The sequence below is a fragment of the Nesoenas mayeri genome, assembly GCF_963082525.1.
Source record: "Nesoenas mayeri genome assembly, chromosome: 3".
Lineage (NCBI taxonomy): Eukaryota > Metazoa > Chordata > Aves > Columbiformes > Columbidae > Nesoenas > Nesoenas mayeri.
The window spans coordinates 44,391,103-44,412,041 of NC_137544.1; the positions used below are offsets into that span (position 1 = coordinate 44,391,103).

At 34.2% G+C, this 20,939-nt stretch overlaps 1 protein-coding gene across 1 annotated transcript in view; it reads left to right on the forward strand.

The window, feature by feature from the left end:
• The window catches only part of GRIK2 (glutamate ionotropic receptor kainate type subunit 2), a gene marked incomplete at both ends in the record, with an annotated part of 381,844 nt that extends 367,058 nt beyond the window's left edge, over positions 1 to 14,786 (forward strand). Inside the window, one exon of the mRNA XM_080340953.1 lies at positions 14,622 to 14,786. Within this exon, the coding sequence (XP_080197079.1) occupies positions 14,622 to 14,786 (165 nt within the window). The remainder of the gene's footprint in view (positions 1 to 14,621) is intronic.
• Between the last annotated feature and the right edge of the window lie 6,153 nt (positions 14,787 to 20,939).

The following is a 20,939-nucleotide window of genomic DNA, read 5'->3' on the forward strand; positions in this document are numbered from 1 at the left end:
GGAAGTTCACTGCAGTTAATTTTATGGATGAAGAAGAAATCCGAAACTGTAATGGGAAACAAATTAATCTTCTACAGATAATTCCGATTTTCAAAAGACCAACTGACTGTAGTTCAAAGTCAAAATTTAAAATTGCTCTATAGAAATGTTTTTGACAGAAGTTTATACCTGCTAAGTTGTCCTAGTAGCATCTGGAAAGGATAACATCAACATGATTTTTTTGGGTGGCTTTACTACTGATATGATGTCATGTAATTTCAAATTGATCCAGTTTTGAAAATTCTAGTGTTAACTTGTTCTATACTTGCAAGTTATACAACAACAATACTGTAATTGTGCCAACACTAGTAGTATCTTGTGAAATTCTTAGTTGGAATTATAATTTTTGCCTAATAAATAAATCTTTATAGATATATGTGCCCATGTTTAAATCTAAACTTGAACCGCATATTTTATTGCCATGACAAATTTTGATTTGAGATAAACTGCTGGATTTTATTGGGTCTTTTTAATTCTTCTTCTTTAGAGGAACTTGTGACCTATGACAATTTCTTTATTTCTATTTAGAAATTTGATTTAATAAAATCGGTAGTAAATCCAACAGCTATATTTATACTGGTATTTTTCCAGGTGCTACTGGTGAGTTTTTGTAACTTGAATTATTACACGGAAAATTTAAAATTTGTTTTCATTTCTTTTGAGGCAACCTTTTGGTATGCAAATGTCCTGTTATAAATGTATTGTTAAAGAAGTATTTTTATAATACACACAAAGGCAGCATGAGGTTACAAGGTCTCAAACACAGTTTGAACATGAGTACATTTCATTAAATTGTTAAAGGACCATTTAGGTCCTCTTCTTTATGATACTACAGGCTGATTCCTTTCTGCTAACATACTTATTAGAGTGTTATGTTTCTGAAATGAATTTGTGTGGAAAAAGACACCAGTTACTTAAGTAACCCATGTAAGTCTCAATAATTCCTAAGGTGGATATGGATTTAATATGGACATTTGTATAATTTGCTTTAGCTTTTCTAGATTTTTAACAAGCACTCACTTAGAAAAAACAGGATGGTTTTGATAATATTCTTGTAACATGAGTCCAGTGTTTTGCAGGGTGTGAATGCATATCTTATGTGACAATAACAGCACATTGGAAGTTGTGGGAGGAAGCAAACAGAAACTTCTTAACTAAGGGCTTGTTTTTCTAAGCCCTATGGTTTTGTGTGTGTGTTTTTTTCTCTCTTTTAAATCATTATTTATTTATGTATTTATTTATTTTTATTTGCTTTTTAAATTTTTGTTTATTGATAATGGATAGAGATAGCAATGACTGGAAGTATCTGACCTTTTAACAGTTCTTGTACCAGAAATGTCTTATCATCAAGTATTTAGACACTTTAAAAAGTTAGGAGTGAATCCAAAGCAGTTGAGAGTCAGGTCTCTCTCCTCTCTTTCCTCCTTATCTTCAATCTCTTCCATTCCCTCCCCTTGCCACTACACCCACATACCCTGATGTCAGACCAGTAATATTTGAATAGAACGTTACTTATGGAATTAATTTAACAGAAAAATGATGCCAGCATCCCTACACATGGCCTACCTCAGCATCTCCTTAGCCCACCCTTCTCCCAGCACCCACAGACCTTCATTGAACATATTCCATCCTCTTCAAATGTAGCCCATCCCCTTTGCTAGGAGAGGAAGTAGCAGCAACCAAAGGGAAGATAAGCAGTACTGTAATCTGTCTCCAGTCTCTACATCTCCTCTACTGGGATGACTAAACCATCAAGTAATGCTGCCTTGACTGTCTCAGAGGGAGAGAGAAGGCATCTATTTTTTATAAAACTTAGAGTTCCATCCCTTTAGAATCAGAGCATCATTCTGGTATTTGTGTAATGCTTGTCAACATTTGGAAACAGGGAAAATCAAAGGTCATATTGACAACCAAGGAAACAAAAGAAATCAGATAACCTCAGCTGCTGAATATACGTAGTATCCTGGGATATAAAAGGGCATATTAACACGTGTCTGCTTTTTAATGTATATGAAATATATATTTTTCACTTCCAGTGGGGAGGAAATGCCAGTTTAAAGTGTATAATCTAGATATGCTTGTTTAGCATTTTCAGTGTCACCCCACTTCTGGATTGTGCAAGCAAACAGATACATTAGCTGGTGTGAACCTAGTTGGAGAATTGAAATCTTGAGAGGAATTTGTCTCAGAAAAGCAGCAGGCAAAATTGTGTTACTTGCAAAAAAAAAACGGTTCCAGCCTAGTAACCAAAGTGTTTCAGAAAATCCATGCTCCTGAAGTGCTCAGAAATTCAAAGGAAACATGTAATACTAGCTGTAGACTTTCTGGGAAGCAGATGAATTCATGCCACCACATCACTTTCCAGACACAGAGAAATTCCTCTTTTATTGACACCTTTCAAAAGCAAAGATAAGCCTGGATGTCCTCATAGATAGACCATGAGTCACTGACACTTACTATGGCTTACTGGCTTGAAAAATTGGTGTCTTTATTTACTAAGTATTTTCTAGGAGGTCCAGATCTGATTGGATGTGAAAAGAACAATATATAGATTCAATTCTTCTATCATTTATAGCCCTTCAAAACTCATTGAGCCATCAGCAGGTCAGAACTAAGTCTGCCTCTGGAAAAATAGCAGATGTAGTTTTTATTAATTTTGAACTTTTAAAGTACTTCAGATAATTTGAAATGAGGCACATGTCAGCATAGCATAACTGCTTGTTTCACCAGGGAATATCTGTTCATAGACTTCCTATAACACAAAATAACAGATTAAATCTTAGAGCATACTGAAACACTAACACCAAAAAGTATTTCTGGAGTTATATGATTAAATAATAACCTAAACATCAGTTAAATTAGCCTCACTGAAATAGTTATTAATTTATGATTTATTATAAAAGCAATGAAAGCAGTAACTAAATTGATACTGGTTTATATTTTACATATCTTTCCAAAGGAAGACAAAAACAACTGGACTTTCCATGGTAAATAATTCACCGCTCAGCTATACAGTTTGGATAGTTTATCTCTTGAAGTACAATGAATGAGCAGTTAGCAGGACTGGACTTAAAGAAAACATCTGTAGGTCTGAATAGATGTACATATGTGTTACATACAAAGGAGTTTTTTACTTACAACTGCAGATTCTATTGAACAAGAAATTCTGAATGCTGAGGTGTGACCTGTACATGAGACTATGTCTTTGAAGATGGCACAGACTTAACTGTTTGCCTCTTACCCAAAATAAATTGTGCACAAAAATTTAAAACACCTTCTGAAAAATACACAGGCCATGTTTTTGGGTTTGATAATGTAAGGATATCAGGAACAGAAGGTTCTGATCTAGGCTGGCTCAAAAATTCATGCAGCTGTACTGAGCTGCAGAGATTTTAGGTTATGATAATATTTATCTTAAACTTATTAGAAAGTAAGTATACTTTTGCTACAATTACCAATAATTTTAAATTCACCATCTAGCTCAATCACACATACGAGTAATGTGATTAACTGGGATGTATTTTAAGCTAAATAACCCCTATCTTCCTATCTAGTACATAGTCTGATTTTTTTTCAGAGGAAGTAGTCGGAATGACAAAGAATTGTCCTTGTCTATGGCAGAATTTTGTCATTCTAGTTGACACAGCAGGAAGGGTCAGGAGGAGATGACAGGCTGGAGGCTGTCCTGACTGTGTTCCTGCAGAGTAAACACAAGATGGTGTCTTCTAATATCTCAGAGGGAAATTTAATTGTTGCTTTTTAATAGAATTCATATTACAATGCTCAGCTATTTTTTAATTGTAGACATTCTAAAAAATGCTAAAGGTTATATTCTTTCCTATTGTTTATAATACAGACATGTAATTATGTCATCTGCTAGGAAACATGTCATGGAGCAGTCCTTTTTTGTCTAGTCAGTCTTGACAATAAATGCTCAGTCATTTGCATTTTATAATTGCTTTTGCTGGTGAATGACCTGCTCCCTGATTTTAACAGGCACTCAGAGGGCAGTGAATAAGCAATGCTAGAAACAAAAGCCATTTAAAACAATTACTATGTCCTTTTTTGATAACTGATATGCTTCAGTGTGTTATGGGTTTATGTCCATTTCATGCATTTAGTTTTACATAGCTCATGTTATTATCATAAAGGCCAGGGAAAACTTTGACCTTGAAGACCATTAATATTTAGCATAATATATTGATGATTCTCAGTTTGAGAATTTATTGACCTTTCTTCTTCACTGAGAGGTTATTTCCATATTGATACTACCTTCACAAGTGATTAGATATTACTATAAGTGTCAGATGTGTGGTAGAAACTACATGCGCACTGCTGAAAACTTTAGGATGAAATTCACAGTATTGCTGAAGGCAGTGTCAAGAATATATAGAACATTGCTTGCTGTCACTCTTGCAAACGATTGGTCTTGTATCTATCCTGTTAACGGTTTCATTGCAGAAAGTGGTGTAGTCTTGAGAAGTTATCTTGAATCTTGATTTTTTTCATGTAGAGGACCCACGTCCTTTCCAAGAGACAAGAAGGGGCCAAGGGCTGCTTGACTGAAAAAGCTGTTGTGCAGTAACCATACACTGTTTACACGACATCCTGATTGTGCTTTTCTCAAATACAGTTTAACTGTTCTTGATTTGTTTATATGAAATTAGTGTGAAGGCTAACATGAGTTTATTTGCCGAGGTCCTTCTACAATCTGCAACACAATAAACTGAATTCATTATGTCTTAGAATGCTTCTTTTTAGAATTGAGGTGAGCAAAGTACATACATGTAAATTGTCCTATATGGAATGGTATTACAGGAAGAAGTTAATCAGTATTGAAATATTGTGGATGCTTCTTTATCAGCAGGATATATAGAAAGTCAGTATTTGAATCTTTGATTAAATTGTTATCTTAACAACCACGCAAAACAAAATTACTACAATAATTTCATATGAAAAATGAAAGTATCTTTAGAATCTCTTCCTTACCAGATTATTTTATAGTTTGTTTTTGTTTTATTTTTGCTTGGCTTGCTTTTTGTTGTTTTGTTTTTCCCAAGTTTTACTAAATTCATTTTTATTAAAGTATGTTTCATTGTTTTCTCAAAAAAAGTAGTAATGTCAGTGTTATTTGAGTTCAGATCATATTCCTAATAGTTTAATATCAAACCTATTTGATATTTGGGACAGTAATTTATAATAGTTTTGGAACAACCCCAAAGTAAATCCCAGCCTATGGAATTTTTTTTCCTTTCCAGGGGGAGCCAAGTTCAAAGATTTTAAAGTTGAAAAGCTCGTTCTTCAGGCTACAATAAACAAAAGAATGTGGGCATTCTTGGTGAACTGAAGTAAAAGCTTTGGGATTTATATACCAAGAAACTTTTATAGAGCATACAGCCAGTGATGTAGTCTGTATTGTCATGTTATATTTTGTAATGGAGTAACCTCAGAATTTTTAATGTTGGCTGAGAAAAGCAGCAGCAGCTGTGACAGCTCATTTAAGGAATTTTTTTTCCAACTCTAGCACATTGCATTCTGCAAAAAGACAGTTGGAAAACTAGGAGCTTCTGTCATCCTGTACTCCCTTGAGCACTGTATGTCAATGTATAGAATTGTATGGCTAATTTGTGTGTAAGTGTACAGATTACTTGAAGTTGAGGTATTAATTATAATTAAATGCCCTCTTGGAAACCACCAAAGTACATATTAGAGGATATTTTCTGATGGAAGGAACAGTTACTAAAATCAACAAAACAAAACAAAAACCCCCAAACCCCAAAACAAATCCACAAAACCCTCTGCCTTTCACAGAAAAAAAAAAAAAAAAAGAAAAAAAAAATAAAGGTGTGAAAAGACAAAAATCTAAAAAGCAATTCAACTAACTGTGGTGTTTTAAAGACCATTTGCAAAAAATAAAACATTAAAACAAGACCTTTATTTCTCTATTTTAACTTTTGATTGCAGCTCAAGCAATATCTGTTTGGTAATGGAACTTGCTTCTGAGGAATTTTTAATATCTTAATTTGTATCATTCAAGAAATAAAGAACAGAAAGATTAGAAAAGTACATAAAGCTGATCTTTGCACAAATAGAAATGTAGGAAGATTATTTCAGGATGTCCACTATCAGTTGAGGATCAGGGCTTAAATTACATGTCTGAGTTATGGAATATTTGAAGTTTGACAAGAGTTTAAAGTTGTATAAAAATTTTGGAAAACCCTGCATGTTGTTTACTTTATAGAAAGTATAGCTCACTTTCACTCACCAATAGAGAGAAGAAATATTCACATTACGTAATTATCATCTCCTCAAAAAAAGAAAAAAGAAGAAAAAGTTTTCTTTGTTCTCAAGGAAAGAAATATCAGATTATAAAACATTCATGTCTTTCTAATATTTTTTCATTGTCTTCCCCTAAGTATTACTTTAACATGTCATATATATAAATATTTTATTACATAAATACTAATGTTTACATTTGGAATTAATCAGTTATACTATAGCAAAGTGTAATAGCGAACACAGTTTAGTTTATGTGATTTAGATTACTTTGACTTTTGTATAAGCCAGCAAAGTAACAGCAAGCACTTCCAGCTGCCTTTTAGATTGAAAAAATATCCTAGACTGCCAGATTAAACCATGTAATTATAGAGATATGAATGCTAACCATTCTGATATTATGTAGTGCCATATGACTGTAATAGTTAGTGTTTCCAAAACAGTAGAAACCATTGACATTAAATTAATACTAACAGTCTCTCTCTGTTCAATATGATTTGAGGCCTTGCCAAATTTTATATTAACTTTATACTCTCACACTGCACTATAAAACTAGCATGAATTTTTACAGTGAATATTGTGTCGTGGATTTTAGCTCAGTAAACTTTTTAAAAAGCTGTTTAGATACAGCTTAACTCAGATAAGAAAGGTTGGATAATAGCACTGTAAAACGAACTATTTATTTTCAAATTAAACTATATGGTGCTATATGCAGTATTTTAATCCAGATACATTGATACTCCAAAGGATTAATTACCTGTCACTACCACTTCCTTTCACCATGCCTGAAACTCAACAAACCTGGGCTTTCTTGGATGAACAGAGTTTGGATTTAGAATAAAATATTATTTAACAGCTGAATGAACTTTCACATTCAGTGGCTGAGAGTGAAAGATCTCAGGTTACAAATTTCAGTGGAATCAGGATCATCTCTGTTAAAAGGCAGAGAAATACCCTGCACAGCTGTGATGACAAGATACAGAACCGCTATAATGCTGCATTGTATATAATTCTAAATCAGATAGATGGTACCATATATTCTGTTATTTCTTTGCTCAGCAGCCGCAACATGGCTGAAGTGCTATGAATTGCTATCAGCACTTATTAACACCTGGCAATTATTTGTAGCCCTTGTCCAGAGACACTGGACTGCAGTAACATGTTCTGGAAGACCTGGACTGGTCTAGCAAAGTTCACACCAGTAGAAATTACTGCCACTGATTGAAACACAAGTGACAAATAATACTTATCACCACTGATCTAATTCAAAAATCCAGAACCAAACTTAGGAAGCTAGAGAAAACTGAGACTGTAAGCCTCTTTCACGAGAGGTTGAACTGAATATTAAGGGTAGATGATATCTTCTGAGTGTTTCTGGTTACTTGTGAACATAGCACCTGTCTTGCTGGGATTAAGCTGCCATCATGCCCCTATTTCAGCCAGATATTGGAAGTGCAAAATGATTGCACCATCCTGGTCTGACAAGAGAGTAGGACTGTGTATCATCTACCTGCTGATGACACCACAGCCCAAATTATTTCATTATCTCCTCAGTGGCCTCATATATATGTTGAAAGGAGAGATGACAGGATGAAACCTTGTGGAATCGTGCATGACAGAAAGCCCTCAGGGCTGATGAGCAATTGTCCTATGTCATCCTCTGGAATTTCTCTGAGAGAAAAGAGTGGAACCATACAAGTGCAATTCCATCTGCCCCAGCCTAGGTCCACAGGTGAGTCAGAAAAACATCATGGTCAGTACAATGGCCAGAAAGGCTGCTGGCAGAGCTAAACAAATGACCTTTGAAAAAGCCTTCTGCACTGATAGGAGTTCCCCGTCAGCCACAGGAGCTAGTGTAGCTGTCAGGATTCAATCAGACTGGAAAACAAGTTAAATAGTTTCAGAGGACTTTAATTCAACTGAGAGTTTCTTTATCAGAAGTCTCTATCAACCACCAAAGTGCATTTTGTTTTGTCAGGAGATAAATTTTAGAATTTGGGAGTGGCTGAATTGCCTTTTTGGATACTAATTGATAATTTATTTAAAGCAAGCTGAAATATTTTATCCCACTGGGAGACACTAACAATATAGGCTAGAACTGGCCTGCAATGGGATCCTGTGTGTCATCTAAATACATCACATAACTCTAAAATTCAGTGAGCACTTCAGTCTGCAGAAGATTATTTCAGTGTTGTTTTGTTACAGGAAGAGTCAGTCCCATCAGATTCTTGTTGGTCATCTGTATAAAACAACTAGAAAAGTCTTTGAAACAATCAGCATTCAACTCAGTTACAGGGTGAAGCACCTCATGCTTCACCAAGATGCCTGGAACAACTCTACTGGTCTTGACATTGTAGATAATAAAGCTAAATTTAGGGAATTAAAATTTTCCTTTTGCTTGTAATTATTGTCTTTATTTGAATAAGTGACAAGATCCCTCATACATTTTGGCCTGCAAAAAACTTCATAAAATGGCTGCTTGTTCTGCTTCTACCAAAAAAACCCAATAAATGCTAAATCTGAACTTAAGAATATATTTGGGATATGTTCACCTAATTGATGTGAACTTAGTCTGCAGTGTACTTTTGCATTATACTCGATATAGATTGAAAAAGTACTACATCAGAAAATTCTGTGGCAAAATATTTTCAATGTGACCATTATCATATATATAGATATATATGCATATATATGAGTACAACCTTTGAGCAACCATCATGTCTAAGACTAGGTATATAACTAAGTGACCTAAAAATCCGACCATTGCAGGTACGGTTTAACTTCTTTAGAAATGGCAACGTTTCAACTACAATGAAGTATGATTTATCTTTTATTGAGGTTATTTCCATTCCATTAATTGTTCATCTCCTTGTTACCCTAAGTCAACATTTTGCTAGGATTTATGTTTTTGTATATGGCCTTTAAGATTGTGAGGCTTTCTATATACACATTCAAAATCCCTAGAGAAGTGGCATATGGAAGCAGAAACTGATTAGGAAGGAGGGACTGGGTAGGGCTGTACATTCATTCTCAGCTAACTTCAAGAAGACAAAACCAGTTTGATTTCTATATCCTACTAGATGCTAGAACACTGACCCATAAAATCACAAAATGATGCAGGATTAGTGCTGTTACTCCTTCAAGAAAATTTAAAAAGGCCTCAAATAATATTTGACACAACTGGAAGTAATGAACTTCTGAATAAATCTTTTAGTTTTTTATTGAATGTTGACAGTCAAATTTATTTTAACTGCAGCAAAGGGGAAAAATATAAAACAGGAAACAATTGGAATTTTTTATATTTAAAATATATTAAATATTATACTCTTAAATCAGAAGGTTAAGAGTGGTGCAGGCATGCCATTCCTGTCTTCCTGTTACTCTTTTTACACTGTTAAAAATGAAATCTATGGTGATAGTCTCATAATTCTGTGTCTAACAAATGTTAATATTATTTCTTATTACATTTCCAAGTCATATGAAGCAATACAATAAAAACAGTTTAAATATTGCCTGTCTTTCATATTAATACATACATCTAAGGATACTTTTTTTTTTTTTTCTCAGTCAGTAAAGCCATGCATGAACTTTCCAAATATATTCTAAACGGTGATAGTATCTTGCAAAATTATCATCTTAATTTGACATAATTTATGAGCTGTCAGCTGTGGCAAAGAATGAAAGATGCATCAGTTCTTTACTTTTCTTAAGGAGATGAGCTTTTTCAAAATCGCTTTATGTTAAAATGATGAAAACTACAGTTCTGACTAAAATTTTATTTTGTAAACTTGAACTCCCAGTTAGAAATGCAGCTATTTTTTCCAATACTTTATAGCGATTTGCTGCAACAAAAAAAGTTGCACTTAATTGTGCTGATGTTTAGATGTATGCCTTCCTTGAGCTCTTCTACTATTTGATTGTATCTAAGATGAATTGGAGGCAGCATTTACTTTCTGGAACATTTAAGAGGACAGCTTAGGATTTTGTAAGATTTGGTGAAAAATCAATAATAACTGATGTTCTTGTAACACGCCTGCAGAGTGGAAGGCAATTCAGGTAAAAAGGTTATTTTATTTGAATTAAGTGGAAAGTGTTATATACTAAAATTGCTCAATTTTGTGATCGAAGTATAGCCTATAAGTTCAGTAAACACATCTCAGTTTTTCCTGAACAATCTGAGCAGTCAATTGAGTTCGGAATCATGATATTGGGTTCTGTTTTCTAAAATCACATTTGAAAATGTTATTGATCTGTCACCTAAAAAAAAAAAAAAAAAAAAACTAGACCTGGTTTGCTTTTCTTTTGTTTTGAATTTTTTTTCCTGTTTTATTTTGCCAAAAGTTGTGTTCTAATAATGAAATAACACAAAGCTTAGCTGTACAGAAAATGGAGACTGTACACAGATAGGAATTGAAACAACACAATGATTTCTCTTTTAAAAAGGTCAAACATCAAACAAAGTAATCCTTTGTAAACCTTTTTGAACATTATTTTGCAATATGTGGGAAAATTCTTCGTTATATTTCTCAGATAGAATCCAAAGAAGAATAATGGTCCAGCTCGTGAACTTTTACATAACCCTTTATTAATATTTAAAAAAAATATATATTTCAGTGAATGAAACTTGAAAGTAAAAAAAAAAAACAACCAACCAACCAAACAAAAAAGTGTAATGCAGTTATGCAGTGCTCAGAGTGCTCAGTTACCAAAACAATGGTAGTGTCCAGGAGATAATACTGTTTATTGTTTTCAGACATTCGTTATTTTAAAATACATAGCATACATAACTTAGTAAATGAAGTCATTAAATCATATTTTTAACACAATATATGCAGGTAAATGTCCACGAAATTAGTTTATATGAAATAATTTGAAAGTACAGAATGGAATAATTTTTTAGATAAAACAATCATCTCAAAATTGTGCTAACTGACTTTTTCAGTCTATCAGTCTTGCCAACATTTCTCATTTAATAAGTTTTCAGGTCCGGGTAAAACTCTCAGATAAAATGTGTTGGCAATTTTCTTGAGATCTCATTTTCAGGATATTTCAGAATGTTGGCATCAAGTGCATGTGTCTTCTTACCTCTTGGCTATTGATTGTAATCCTGTTCCTACTGATATTACCTAAAAATATATACCTTTTGGTAAGTGTTTGTAGATCTTTGCAAAAGCTTTTGGTGGATTGATTCATCTTGAAAAAGATTCACTCTGTTTTGGCACTCTTGTTAGATATCTTGGCAAAAAAGACATGGGACACAATCTTGAAAGTGCTAAGTGTTAATGCATAATTTTTGAATTTAGAAGGATTTTGTTCCTCAGAATATTTCATTTAGGTCTTTGATTCCACAGGTGAGAGCCATGGAGATGGTGTAACAAAGAGAGTTGCAGCATTTACATCTTAATGGATCATACCTGTGAAATTCCTGAGTTATGTGCTAGGCTCCCCACATAGTGAAAATGCCAAGATCTACAAGTCCTAGCAATTTAGCCTGTTAGCCATTAGGGAATATTAAATTAAATTTGCCCTTTCAAAAGATTTCAGGGTTAATTTCAGGTTCATAATTATAACTGCAGTTCTGATGTTAAGCAACAGTACTTTTTTAAAGAAGGAGAAAGTCTAAGATAATTTAATATTTTCTTTCAAAATACAGCTGGATAAAAAGTAGGTACAGTTTCCTGCTAAGCAAAGTTACCTTCTGCATGAAGATCTGACATATTACAGCTCAGAGCATCCAGTTAGAAATTTTAGACACCTCATTCAGACAATGAAAACCATGAGTTCTGTCTTGGATGTCAACCCCGTGCACTGGAACATTTTTAAAAGGGATTGCTAATGGGTGCCCATTGCAAAAGTCACTCCAGCCAGAAATGTCAGCCAGAAATGACAAATTTTGTCTAGAACTTTGGCCTTTGAAGGACTCATCCTTGACTCTGTACCAGAGAGATGTACCTTCCTCTCCTTTGGAGTCACAATTTAAACTTAGTTGTAGCTGGCTACACTCTTTTTATCATGAATTGAGTAGCTGTCATTCCTTTATTTAAGCTCAGCAGGAGAATGGAATGTTGGAAAGAAAGAGTGTAACAGTCAGAGTAATATTACACTTTCCTTCCCACCTAACTATTCTCACATTCAAGTGAAGGATTTGGGAAGAGGGCGTTTGTTCAGGAGTTGAGGGATTCAGGTTCAGTTCTAAGCCATGACTGAGACAACTCATGTTTGCACTAAGCAGAATTTTACATAAATATATCAAAGTCAACACTGAAAAAGGAACTGCCACTGGAGCCTTTCCTTTGTCACTCTGTGCTCTAATCCCTAGTCTTCAGAACAACTCACATTCTCCCTCTCTGCCTTTCTCCCTCTCTGCCTCTGTTAACTGCTTCTATGCAAAGTGGAACAGGACCAGTAGGTAGAAAGTGCAAGTGTTCTTACCTTGAAATGCTCTAATGCCTGTAGGTTACAGCTCTTTGCTGAGACATTGAAGCTTAAATCTCCTCTGGCAGAAGATACTGTTGAACTGACACTCACAAATGTGTGTGACATTCAGCTCTAATGCTCCAGCTGATGAATGGCCACACAGGATGTTGTAATGTCTGCCATGTGCCCTTCTTTAGTAGCTGCTACTTTTTTTTTATGAACTTGAATTATGTGCTTTCAGAGCACATCCACTGTGTTTAGTAAAATTTCTACTGACTATTGCCAAATGACAAACCTGTGACGTTTAATGTGGAAAACTGAGTGCCTTACTACTCAGAGTGTCTTCAGCCATGGAGCTTGGAAGCTGAAAGCAGTTTTTGATAAACACAGTTTCAATTTAGGCTCCCAAAGAACTAGGTAGGGTGAGGTGAATAATATTTTTTTGATCCAATTTCCAAACTCCAGGTTTTTATGAATAATTGAAATGTAACAGTTAACAAATATAGCAGCATTCTTGATATGGGAAATAAATGAGACAATTATATGTTGACTGATGATTTACCACTAACCACACAAAATCAAACAATGATCAAGAGATACTTAGGGTACGTCTAGGTGGTCCGTCTTTTTTTTCTTTTTTTTCTTTTTTTTCTTTTTTTTTTTTTTTAATTATTATTATTCTTATTTTTATTTTTTTCCTTTTTCCAGATCATCTCCCTGTACTGGAGATTTGTTATTAAGAAAGTAAAATGCAAAGGGATAGATTATACCTCAGATTTGCTTTGGGTGAGAGCAATTGTCAGAGACTTGTCATAACACCTCAGGATCTGTGGAGTGTTATTCAGTTAACACACTTCTCCCTTAGCTAGAAAACATTTCAGTTAAAGTATGTGATAAAAGTGGTTAATTCACAAACTTTAAAACTGAGATTCTTCATCCTTACTTCCATAATTCATCCATACTCCAATGATCACACGCAGGAGAGGCTAATTGTTCAGCATCATATTAACAGTTGAGAATTCAGTCACCCTGAGAGAATAAGGAAGCATTTCTTCTACTTTTCAAATTTCTTGCACCGTAAAATGGAAAAAGGGCTTTGAGGATCTAGCTTTTGATGAAAACAAGTTAAGAAATGGTTTTTCTGATTACCTGGTCCTCATAAAGATTGATGAAACTGAATATTTTTTGTAAATGCATAACCCACAAATGATAGTTAGTAGTGGCAGAAGTGTTAAGATACAGATCTCAAAAATAAGGGGGTAGATTTTTTTTTTTTTTGAGTAATGGACCTGCATTTTACCAGGATTTAAACATTAAATTAAGTAAAATTCCTACAGTAAGGGTTGTTGTTTTGTTGAGGAACAGCTATTTCTGAAATGAAATTATTGTTTTAAATATCACAGAATCACAGAATGTTAGGGATCGGAAGGGACCTCAAAAGATCATCTCGTCCAATCCCCCTGCTGGAGCAGGAACACCTAGATAAGGCTACACAGAAATGTGTCCAGGCAGGTTTTGAATGTCAAGTATACTTTACTGAATACCTAATATATATGTTACACCCAGATGCTACCCTGTAAGGCTAATCTATGTTAACAGAACATCTGTTTGAAATATTTTCATGTATCATATACATCCATTGTCAGTAGCTGCCAGATAATTGTGGAGACAAGGTGAATTTTTCACTGAGTCATCACAGCTTGATAAGTCATTTTAATAATTATGTGATGCATATTTAAAAGACAGCAATTTGTTATGAGCTCCAGGTTGAGACAAAACAAACTTTCAGGACTGACAGGTCTGTGCCGATAGAGTGAATCTGCTTCTAGATCTTGCAGCTAAACATTTGTGACCAATTTTTTTTCTTCTTCCTCTGTGTCTTTCTGTAGAGGTCCTTCTGTAGTGCCATGGTAGAGGAGCTAAGGATGTCTCTGAAGTGTCAGCGTCGATTAAAACATAAGCCACAGGCTCCCGTTATTGTGAAAACAGAAGAAGTTATCAACATGCACACATTTAACGACAGAAGGTTGCCGGGTAAAGAAACCATGGCATAGAGCTGGGAAGCCAAAAACCCCAAGCACAAACTGTCGTCTTTTTTCCAAACAACCTTGCGAGAATGTTTCCTGTGGAAATATGCAACCTGTGCAAAATAAAATGAGTTACCTCATGCCGCTGTGTCTATGAACTAGAGACTCTGTGATTTCAGCAGTTGCAATGGCCAGACTCGAATCACAAGCATCATGGATCAACCAAGTTATGCGGGGTTACACTGTTCGTCATGGGTTTCCACTATTCTGAATGAATAAATGTTCCATGTGAGTTTTGTGGCTGGTTTCAAATGCAGTCTCAGTGAGAAATTACAGGTTCCTTTTGAAGTTCAACGGTTGCCAGGAGATGGAGAATAAACGTCCAAGACAATACTAACCATGGAAGGAGTCTAGTAAAAGTAATATCTCAGAACTGTAGTGGAATAAGAAACCATATGTTCTTTTGAACTTCCAAGTATAGAAGAGTTGATAACTACTGGTAGACTGAAACTACCATCTGGACAGGCGATATGAGCTTCCTAGATGGGACAAACGTTGAAGTGAAGAAACATGAATGCCATGAATAGAGGGATAAATATGATGCTGCTCATCTGCCTTTTGGACTGTCTATGTCACCGAACTAAGTAAATAAATAACAATTAAAAAAAGAAAAAAAAAATCAGTAACTTAAATTTACCTGGGCTGGAACTGTGATCTAAAAAACTCAACAAAAATATCCATAATTTTGACCCAATTTTTAGATGAATGAAAGTTTCGTTAGTACGAAGGAATGTATCTTATGACCTTTAGATATACACGATTACTTATTTTTTATTTTAATTGTGAAAAGAGGGAGGGGGGTGGGAAGCAGTGCATTTCACACATAGAGGGCTTGCATTTTAGCCTGAATGGGTTTTGAAACCCTTGTTCCTGCTACTAATTGAACTCAATGGAGCCTGTGCAATTCTCGCTAATATTGGCAGTGGGATGGGTCACCTAGAAGATGTGAATGTGGAGAACTTTAAGGAGGACTGCATTTTTCAATACAGTCATAGTACTAAATGAACAAAATTCTTGAGCAGTTTTTTTTTTCTTCAAAAAAAAAAAATGTTCAGGTTTATTTGTGGAAATGCAAGATTTCTATGAAAATAGTTTTTGTATGGAAATTTTTGTAATACTTTTTATCAACAAAATAAGAACATGTGTTTCTATCAGGGGTGTGATGCCAAGCATGAATGGTAGTGCGTGTGCACCACCAACGTTTGGTGAAAACTATTTTTATCAAGAAAAAGGAATCATAGAAGAGACATATTTTCAAGTTAGATAATATAAAAAATAGGTGCACTACCACCACTGCTTACCATGCTACACCCCTGTTTTCCACTAGACTGATAACATGCTGTCATGAACAATTGTGTGTAAATGGTAAAGGACACAGACCTTTTGACCACATTGTGATAACAGTTAAAGTGCACTCAGTTTGCTGTTTGAATTCAATGCACAAAATTAAAAAAAAAAAAAAGAAAAGAAAAAAAAAGAATTAAAATGATGTCAGTTTTAGTTGTTTTGTTTTACTGTGTGATTTGAGCAACATATGTACAGTACTTTGTCTCAGTACTGGTACTTAACCTCAAGTTAGTGCCCTACTCTGCTGATCCTTGCCACTAAACATGTGGCCAGAGAGTTTGCTAGGATTTCTGAGAGCAGCTAGTACAGCACATTGTGATACCTTTTTTTCAGGATCTGGCTCTTAGCTGCTTCAAAACTAATTTACGTGTCCTGTAGCGAGTTCCTGAACATAACATTTTGAAATACTGCCCTACAGATGCTGAGTCTTGAAACTCCATCTACTCTAAATTTATTTGTATCTCAACAAAAAACATATAGGTTGGGCTATGTAGGATTGTTATGTCAAGGAAAAAAGATTATGAAGATGGCCTTTACATGGAAAATAATTCATTTGATTAATTTTTTTTAATAAAAAACCTTTAAAATTATATATAATTCCTTGGTGAGTAATGACATCACTTGTTTGCTTACTGGGACTTAATTTAATCCTATCACCATCTTTGTAGCACAGGAGTGTAAGATGTGTCATTCAAATTGTAGAAATTATATAATGAAATTTGGGGAGAAGGGGGAGGTTTGTGTCTACTACCCAGTTCTCATAAATCTTCATAGAGACTGAGCTGGCCATTTCCATTGTGAACAGGGACAGAGAAAGCAAATTCTCTTATATTTGTGAGAGTTACATCCCCATTTGTGTGATAACAAAGAACAGGTTATCTTTGTCTGAAATATAAACAAGATAAAAACACCTTCAGCAAAGATTCTGAAAATGAGTATACTTATGTAATACATATTTAAGTTGATTCTTTAAAACACAAAGAAGAAGAAAGTAACTGTCATTAAACACAATGAAAACTCCTAATTATGATGGTTTGGAATTGGAAAACAATTGGCTATTGCATTTGATTGATGATTTACAATAAAATTTGTAAAATCATGTAATAAAATGCTGTATTATATTCAAACAAACTTTTCTTTTCTGCATTAAGGGTGTTGAAATAAGCAAGATTCCATTCTCACCTCGATGCCCATGACTAATTCTCATTAAGCTTTAAGTGAGCCAAAATAAATGTGAATGCAGAATATGTCCCAAATGCTTGATCGGGTTAAAGTCCCCCAAGGAACTAGAATCCTAACGCAGAAGCAGTGTGGCTTAATTAAAATTTCAGTGAGAATTTCAGCCTTCCATTATTAAGAGAAATATGCAAAGTAAATGGAGGTTTGTATTTAAGATCCAGACTAGAAATGTGTGGCTCCACAGATTCATAGCAGGGTGATGGCTTTTTTAAGAATCAGACACTAATTCATACTGTTACTTTGTTGTGCATTAGTATTTTTCTTCTGTATTTTTCACAGAAAATTAAGACATTTAAGGAAAAATTACTAACAAAGAGTTGACCCCCAAGGCAGCAGAAAATACTACTGGTAGTTTTGTACTCCAAAAAGCTCAATGGTTCCTTTTCCCTTACTGTTGTGAAGGAAATCCTCAATTCTGAAGAAAATTTCCTCATTTTTAAAGGCCTCTGACTGGCTAGCCCCAAATTCCAAAATTCTCATGCAGTATAAATTTCTATAGTGTCATTAAAATCAATGGAACTACAATAAATAAAATCAAGTGAGTATCTGGCCCATGAAGATTCAGAATTTGTGCATAACTTCTTCATGTGCTTTCATATAATAATAGCTCAATTAGTCTGTTGATTTGTCAGGACAGAATGATGGGTACTTCTCTGAGGGACCTTGACTGTGACTCTAGAGAAGACTTTTAAAGCAGTTATGATGCTATGTTATATATGCTATCAGTTATATGGTGCTACTTGGTGGATGACAATTGGAGAAAAAAATGAACAGGACCTTTTTTCCTTCTTCTTTTTTTTTTTTTTTTTTTTTTTTACTGTATTTGTTTCAAGGAAGGTAGATGTCTATAATCTTCAAGGATTCTCAAGATCTTCAAGGATTCTCAAGACACACAATTGCGACATACAAGCTCAGTTATGTAGTGTTAGATAACTTTGTGGATATTACAGAATAAATGACAAAAACCCCTTTAGCTTATTGATAAATGTCATTTGTGAAGCAGTGGTAGTGAAAAATATGAGCAAAATAGTTGAATGAAATCAATGTGGTGCTTTATAGCAGGGGTGTCAAACCCATTTTCACCAAGGGCCACATCAACCTCGTGGTTGCCTTCAAAGTGCCAAATGTAATTTTAGAACTCGATAAATGCAGGAGCAGTAAATGAGGATTTGGTTGATTATAGATATAAGCAGACCATTTTGTATTACTCTCTTATTACATAAACACAAATATAAACATATTGAGGAAGTATCTGGCAGGTTTTGTATGAGATACTACTTTCTGAAGTTTCTATCTTGATTTTCAATTGGAGAATTCAGTACAGGTTTGAAAGAATCTTTTCCTTCTTATTTATAATACTTGAGGGTCTGTGCATTAATCCTTCCTTGGTTTCATTCACAGCATCTTCAAAAAAAAAAAAAAAAACAACCCAAATAACACTGTTTAGCCCTACTATACGAAATAGTATTACAAAATGGAATATATATAATTTATTAAGAAAAACACCTCATCAAAATCCAAAGCCTCAAATAGAAGTAGAAGAAATGCCCTGATATTCTACAAAATTGAAATGTTTTCAGGGAAAGGAGACCATGAGCAGAGATGATGGCATACAATGAGGTAAAAGATTATACTATAAAATATTTTCTTTATATTTTTATTATATTAAGGTTATTACAAAAAGATATAAAGAACTTTAGACATAACTTCACTTAATCTCCAAATACATTAGATTCTCCTAGTACATCAACAATTACAAAATATCATGACTGAAGTACTGGCTACATTGAAAGCAGGGTCAAAATCCCTACTTCAGAGGAATCAAGATGTTATCCAATACATCCCCAAATGTGTACTGATACAAATTAAAGGCCTTAGCCAAGTGTGTACCGATACAATATTAAAGGCAAAATAAGAACCAGCCTGTGTTTAGGCATACAGAAACTATTGTTCTTTTTTGTCATATTTTCAAAGATGTGTAGGAAAAGAAAGGGTCATTGAGGCTGACTCGTCTGACAACCAAGATCATTGCTTTCCAACCTCAGATATGTTAGTGTCCTGTTTTCTTCCAGTCTTGTTTCTCTGCCTTCCTACAAGCACCTCTGACACTTTCAAATTTACTTTTGAACCCTTTTTCTTCTGGCTTTCCTATAAAATGTAGTTCTGATTAAAAATAAAGTTATTCAAGAACCTCATCTCCCCAGTTTGTAACTACCAAGATAAACACACTAGTTTTTCATGTGACTGTAATCTAACTGTCATTCTTTTCATTTAGTAGCCCTCTCTGTCTCCTGCCTGTGTTATCTCCTCCTGTTGTTCTTGTACTTGCCTAGACTGTAAGCTCTTAGGGGGCAGGGAATCTGTCTTTGATTTGTTCTATGTAGCACCATGAACTATGGAGCTATATAAATAATAATAATAATAATAAAAAAAAAGAGTAGATCTTCTTAAATGATGTTTGAAGTGATAGTGATCTGATTGACTACCAGTCTAGTAATATATCATTTTAGCCCATTGCCTGGAGTCCTAATCACAACAGCAATAAAAATAATAAAATCAACCCAAAGGAGCTATCACACTGACTCATCTCACTGGAAATTTCCTTACATGGTTGTGGTATAGCAATACAGAACATCATGTTCATGTAGCTTCTATAAAGGTTTTAATATGAAATCAACTACATTAAAAATCAAAAAAGTTGATTACACATAAAAAGAAGGGCTATATTCAGGATAAGCTTTATGAAAGAGAACTTTTAACTCGTTTAAGCTCAGAAAAGCTATGATTAAGCAATTTGTTAGATTGAACACCGGGCACCTTGCCTTCCCACTTAGATCAACAAGCTTCTAATTGTCAAAATCTCTGTCAATCCTACTCTATTAATTATTTTATGGACATAATCAGAAAATGTACTATGAAAAATTAAATTCTAATTAAAATTAAACACTTCCTCTTGTTGCTATCCAAAATCACTAATTTTCTCTGACTGCTGGAATGACAAAATTGTGGGAATTTGAGAAAAATCCTAGCTGCAGATAAATGAAAGAAAACAAATTATGTATCTGATCCTGATGATAAAAATATCAGCTTTCTCATTTAGCTTTTTCTTCTTCAAGGAATGCCACTCTGTAATGAAGAACTTTATTTTTATGAAAGTTGAAGTGTACAGTGGAAATTATACAGAGATAAGTCTTTCAGAAATTCTCACAGCAGAGAATGCGTTTCTTTCCTTTTCGTACAATGTATGCATAGTTTTTCCAGCTACTTAAGAAATCTAGCATGAGCTTAAAGTAATGTAAAACTCTTAGAGTACCTTCTTTGCCACAACTGCAGGAGTTTTGATGTAAGAAATAAGATGCTTAATCCTACCTTAAAATGACATGAAAAAATGCATGTAAACATTGAAGATCTGTAAAGGTTTGAGCTGTTTTTAATGTTCCTTATGCTACATCATTCACCACAGGCCTAATTCAAATAAATTTGGTTTTGAAGGTAAAAGTTCAAACCTTTATGGCAGATTTACGCCAAAAGTTG